Source organism: Calidris pugnax, unplaced genomic scaffold, assembly GCF_001431845.1.
Source record: "Calidris pugnax isolate Ruff unplaced genomic scaffold, ASM143184v1 scaffold273, whole genome shotgun sequence".
NCBI lineage: Eukaryota > Metazoa > Chordata > Aves > Charadriiformes > Scolopacidae > Calidris > Calidris pugnax.
Genome location: NW_015094508.1, coordinates 8,291,205 through 8,297,204, shown reverse-complemented (window position 1 = coordinate 8,297,204; position 6,000 = coordinate 8,291,205). Strand labels below are relative to the sequence as shown.

Here is a 6,000-nt window from a genome sequence, read left to right as displayed (position 1 = left end):
GCTTTGGGAAGGTGGACCGGTGCAGGCTGAGGATGGATACACAAAACAAACAAACCAACTCCCAACAAACTGCAGCAGTGCCCACACAGCATTAACCCTAGCATAGCTCTCATGCAAAAAATTAAAAAAAAAAAAAAAAAAAAGGAAAGGGTAGGGTCACAACAAATTAAGATTTCAGAGACCTGGGTTTAAACTCCTACAGCTCTGTTCTATCTGTAGGAATTGTTTTCACAGAAGTATCCGTATGTGGCAGTAATTAAAACTGTGTTTTGGGCGGATCCTGTTAACACGAGGTATGAGCTCATTGAATCAGTTGTCTTTACAGAGTGCATGCAGAGCATAAGTTCCCAATAGAGATCCTCTTGGTGAGCAGGGAATGCAAGGGGAGACTTTGTCAGAGTTGAAATTGCCTGTTGGGACCAGAGCTTGTAATGGCTTGTCATGGCTGGAAGTTCCATATTCCTCCTTTTTTACCTTCTGGTGTCTGTGGAACAGTGTGCTCAGGTGGCTTGTCTCTTTGGCTTGTTTTTTTATCTGATTCATCCCTCCACTTTCCCTTTTTGGCCTTTTGGGGACAATTATGAAGTCGGCTCTGCCATAATATGTAAGTTGGCTCTAAGTTCTCTTCAAATTTTGGTAAGACAGAGAAGTAAAAGAAGGGTGATATAGGGGATTAGATCGCAGGAGCTTCTGGTTTTGCTTTTTAGGAATTAGTTTTACGTCCTCTAGCTGACAGGAGTGCTGAAACCATCTTGATGGCATGCAATTGTTTTGTTTTTCTGTATCTGAATCTGATGATTGATTGTTTTTAATTTTTTAGGGTTTAAGAAAAAATTGCTTTTTTTTCCCCCCTCTAGTGTTAAGATTCATTTTTGTGAGAAAAAGGGCGTTGATAATACCCCAATATTGAGTTTCCCTGAGAAGGGAGATCTCTAAATGTGGCGACTCATTCACTCTCCCAGTACTGATAAGCACCCTAATATAAAGTCACGGATCTCCCAGTAGTTGTCATAGTGTTTCTTCAAATTGCAGTTTGGTGGACACCTTAAGCAGGCATGAACATTTATTGCACAGTGAAGAAGCTGCTTTTGTCTGTTCTGCCTGCTTTTTGCATGCTGAGCACATTTACCTCTCTAGCAGAGAGGTGAGGATGTGTTTGGGGAGCTTGATCCAACCGAAAAACGGTGCATTTTCCCCATTCCCTTCAGCTTCAGGTGTTTAAGGGGTGCTGGGACAAGCAGAGGGTTGTACTAGTGGTTTTGATGGCTGTACTTAATATCAGCTTAACTTATTTGTAGTTACCTTGAACTGCAAATTCAAGTTTGGTACAGTAAAGGTTGATTTGAATTAGTTTGGGGTTTTTTTAAATCTTTCTTTTTATATTTTAAAAAGGAGGAAGATAACTGTATAAATAAGATTCTAGCAGAAACTGTTTAGAGGAATTTCTTAAATGTGAAAGCAGTGGACAGCTTCTTGCATTGGTTCTAATAAGTTTGCAATGGACTTTGCAAAATCCCAGCCATAATGAGGCATTGTTGCCATTTGTATTTGCTGTCCAGGTATTAAAAGGTTTTCCAGTTAATTTTTTGCCATCCAAATCATACAGAAAATACTGCTTCCTTAAATATTTTACAGTGTTTATAAATATTATCCAAAAGTTGCCTCATCTATAGGAAGATTCTTATTTTTATCTTCGATTTTATTTTGCTTTGGACAGCCTTAACAAATTTTGTGCGAGGAGTGGTGTTTACATGGGGTCAAAAAGCAGCTGTGCAAGTTCATGGAAGACTAAATCTGTTGAGGGCTATTAAATTTAAATTCACTGCCTTTTACTAGGAAATCCTTGAATCACATTTTTCTAGAGGATGGGAGAACATTCTTCAGAAATATCACTAGAAGATTGGCCTGTTCTAACCAGGGCATCTACTACGGTCTTTGACAGAGACAGAACACTGAGTTAAATGAGTTTTTGTTCTGACCTGCTAAGGTTGGCTTGGTTCTTTTTGGAGCAGCAATAGCTGCTCCAATTTTTAAATGAAAATACACACCTTTTCAAGAATGAGAAGCATTAATAAAAAAGAAGCTTTGCAAATATTTGTCTTTTGATTTTTTTTTTTTGTTGTTATCTTTAGATCTGTCAGATAATTATTTTGAAATAAGAAAATGAAAAAAAGCCTCATGGTTTTTGTGTTTGTATGGTACTAACTGCAATAAGTAAGTCTTTTGGTGAGAACTGTTCTAGGTGAAGTACATAAGTTTTTAGTAGAAGCACTGTTCCTTTCTGGGGAAACCCTCCTGTTCTGCATTGGATTTGAATGTAGCTGAGAAATAATTTAATTTAGCTAACATGATTTTAGTTTTGACATGTGAAGTCACCTGGTACTTGAATACCCCATAATCTGTTTTGTTTCCTTTCAAATGAATTTTTCCCCCTTCTTAAATATGTTATCACAGAGGTGCTACCACCATCGCTGATGGGCTCAGCCTTGGCCAGTGGTAGGTCTGTCTTAGAGCCAGCTGGCACTGGCTCTGTTGGACATAGGGGCAGCTTCTGGCATCTTCTCATAGAAGCCACCCCTGTAGCCCCACTGCTACCAAAACCTTGCTGTGCAAACCCAATACACAGGGTGGTTAAAGCAGTGAGATAAAGATGTGTCACATGGGAATTATAAAGCAGAGGTTGAGTTCAGTTATTGCTGTAAAGGGAGATCTGATATTCTGCTTTGTAGTTTTGAAAGTACCCTTTCTTTAACATTAGAACCTTCAGTTTTTGGTCTGCTTTTGTTAGGGTTGATTGGAGACTTAGAGATGGTAAATTCTTAGAATTTTATTTGTTTGAGTTCTTTTGTTTGGTTGGTTTGTCGTTTTTTTTAATTGTGCAGGGCCATTACTAGTATAAAGGGTCTTTAATCTTGTTGCTTGTTTTGTTGTTAAGGTGGTTGTTTTCTCAAAAACTCAAACAAAATAAACCTATGTCAGAATAAGATTTCTCTAGCTTTCTTACTATCACCATAACAATTTTACACCTTGGTGGTTTTCTTTTCCTGAAGGTTGAAAAAAAAACCTTTTTTGGGTGTTAAACAGAAGTCCTCAAGCCTGTGTGTTAGAAACTGTGCTTGATTGTTTATTTAGAAACATTCAGTATATAAATATTTTACATGTATCTGTATTATGAAAAGTTTGCATAGGTTATAAGCAGAAGTTTATAGTCTATAGATAGAAATCCAGTTTTAATTGTCAGACTTTATAGTTGCTTTTATATATGTTTCTCTAATTTGTTGTAATGCTGTTTCCATGGTCATTATAAGCATAATCTCTGTGTCACCTGGAGAGCAACGTTTTGTTTTGTCTTTTTTTAGAGTACAAGAATGCATATATATTAGAATGCCAATTGCCTGATTTCCTAGTTCAGCTGCTTGGTGTTTTGTATGCTGAATAGATAATGAAGGAATACAAATACACTGAGTAAAATTCAATTTCATTTAGGACTCTAATTGTGAAACTGTAATTCATCCTCTTAATTGATATAAAATATCTAGATCAATCTGAATTATAGAATTTAACCATCTGAAATGGGTTGTTTTCTCTTTTGGGGAAGAACTCTTCAGAAAATACAAAAGTGTAAATACTCTGCACCTTTGCTCCTTTCAGACAACCCCATGGTTTGCTCTGCCTGCAGCTGAAGTCATCGCTAGTTGCGGTTTTGCTCTTCGTTTGCTGTGCTTCACGGGAGAGGTAACTGGTTTAAAATCAAAATATTTGCTGTAATTCCTCAAATCTAGTAAATGTGCTTGTAATGATAGACTTAATGCTTGCTTTTTATGCTAAGAGATTTCTGAAAGCAAAATAGTTTAATCACTGTACCTTGACACTGCCTGTGGGTGGGTGTAATGCTATCTTACACAGTGTAGTCTGGTGAAAAATTAGTGTGGGCTGTTTAAATAATATGAATGGAAAATACCTGACTGTATTTGTTGACTTTTTTTTCTTAAGTGTTTTTCTTCCTTTTCGAATGTTCTCAGATTTTCATGGATCTCAATAGTGCTAGCACTATTGTTTTGCAAGTCTTGACCCAAGCTACTAGTCAAGATACTGCAGTGTTGAAGCCGGCTGAGGAACAACTGAAGCAGTGGGAGACGCAGCCAGGTTTTTATTCGGTCTTGTTGGTAAGATACAGTGGAAAAGTGCTATTATGTAAACTGTGTAATTTTGAACGTAGCTCTCTAGAGTACTGTTGAACCGTGACCTCTGGCTGAGTGAAGCCCTGAGTCATCATGGTCCAGTTTCTAGTGTCCTTATGCTGTGTGGCGGTGGGCATTGCCATCACTGTGCCTCAAAGCAGCCTCTTTTCCCAGGCATTCAGGAGAAGGAGGAAGTCCAGCTTCTAGCAGCATGTTTTCATACAAGTTGCCTTGTGCTTTTCATTGCCCTAGGTTTGATACCCAGCTGGGTTTCCTTTCCTTCTTGTCAGGGGAGAGAGGATCCCAGGGAAATTAGCTGACTGGGCTGGTAGTAACATCTCTGAAATGGGAAAGGGGGATACTTCTAAAGGTAGCATTGATGAAATAGAGGCATTAATATGGTGCAAGGTGATGAAAACATAGTCAAAGGAGACCCAGCTGTTTCAGGGAAGACACTCAGAAGCTAACAGTGTTGTTGTTCTCTGATTCCTGTGTGTATATTTCTAGTAGTCTTAAAAGCACAGATAAACTGCTTTTCCCACAAACATTTGTCTTCAGTGCATAGGATGAATGACTCCGAGTTGTGGAGTGACGTGTTCTGTTCTCTGTAGACCCTCTGTTTCATTTGCTTGGAAAGTTGAAGGCAAGTCAGGGGATTTAGGGAAAGGGGAAGCCAAATCTAACTTTCAAGCTGTCAAATTTCATTTTAGCCACTGCCTTTGCCATAGTGTTTCTGTGGCGATAAAAGATCTTGATAGAAAACAGCAGAAGTTGCCACTGGGCATTCTTTATTTTCTGGATGGTCCAGTCAGAGCTTATAGCTCAGGTTGTAGACAAGTTGAGCACTCAGAAGTGTAGTTGAAGTTGATGCAAATTAGTTTTAAATATAAGGTCTGAAAATGTGGGGTTTGAAAGGGTCAAATTCTGTTAATTCTACTAATGTTAAATAGCCCTGTTTGGGAACACATCAGCCTTTCTTCAAATGTGAAATATAAGCAGTAATCTTCCAAACTTATTAGAAGTAGAGAAATCTGTACTTGTTTGTTTAACTTGATTGTGACCGAAGGACTGCCTGGGAGAGGATATAGTTGGCACCTTCCTGGTGGAGCTGAAAAGGGTGGGGGGAAGCAGATCATGATAAATGGAGAGTTGGTAAGACATTTAATCTCTTTGGGGTATAGAAAGTGATATGATTACTTACGGTCAGATACATTTGCCTCTGGGATGATCAGGATAGGGAAAATTATAATGAACAATGAAACATGCATCTTTGAATCTGCAATTTTTAGTACCTAGTGGAGTTATGAGTATTAGTTTCTGTGCTTCTCTTTTGAAGATGTTATGTACCCCTGTTTTGAAGAACAGAGCTGGAATGTCAGACAGTGGCTGTTTTTGAAAAGCAGCCTCTGCCCTTTACTCACTGTATCAGTTTATGAATTGTTTAGCTTCATTCCTGTTACTTCTACAACGGTGTTAATATGTTATATGAAATACTTTGTTTTAGGAAGCTCATATTGATACAGAGTATATAGAGAGGTTTTGTTGGTTCTTGTGGAGATACCTTGGGCTTTTTTTGCATTTCTTGCCCAGGTCTGATCTAGGTGTACGGTATTTTGATTTGAGGGAGCTTTGCTTCCGATGAGTGGTTGAGGAAGGAGGGAGATGGTAATTAGAAGGCTCAATGGGAGTTTCAGAACAAGTGGTTTTCTTTTTCCACATTTTATTTGTTTTGCAATGCTTTTCGTGGATATAAGACTACAGCAGTGCTTGAAGTTTCCTGTTTTTACCATAAAACGTTTAATTTGCACTTGGGAAAGGT

General features: G+C 38.3%; 1 protein-coding gene across 3 annotated transcripts in view; it reads left to right on the top strand.

Moving 5' to 3' along the window:
* IPO11 (importin 11) overlaps nt 1-6,000 on the top strand; it is an 82,800-nt gene that overhangs the window by 5,215 nt on the left and 71,585 nt on the right. For all 3 annotated transcript variants that reach the window (XM_014964969.1, XM_014964966.1, XM_014964967.1), the window contains exons 3-4: nt 3,652-3,735; nt 4,023-4,166. In XM_014964969.1, coding sequence (XP_014820455.1) covers nt 4,029-4,166 — 138 coding nt within the window. In that variant the 5' untranslated portion in view covers nt 3,652-3,735; nt 4,023-4,028. The remainder of the gene's footprint in view (nt 1-3,651; nt 3,736-4,022; nt 4,167-6,000) is intronic.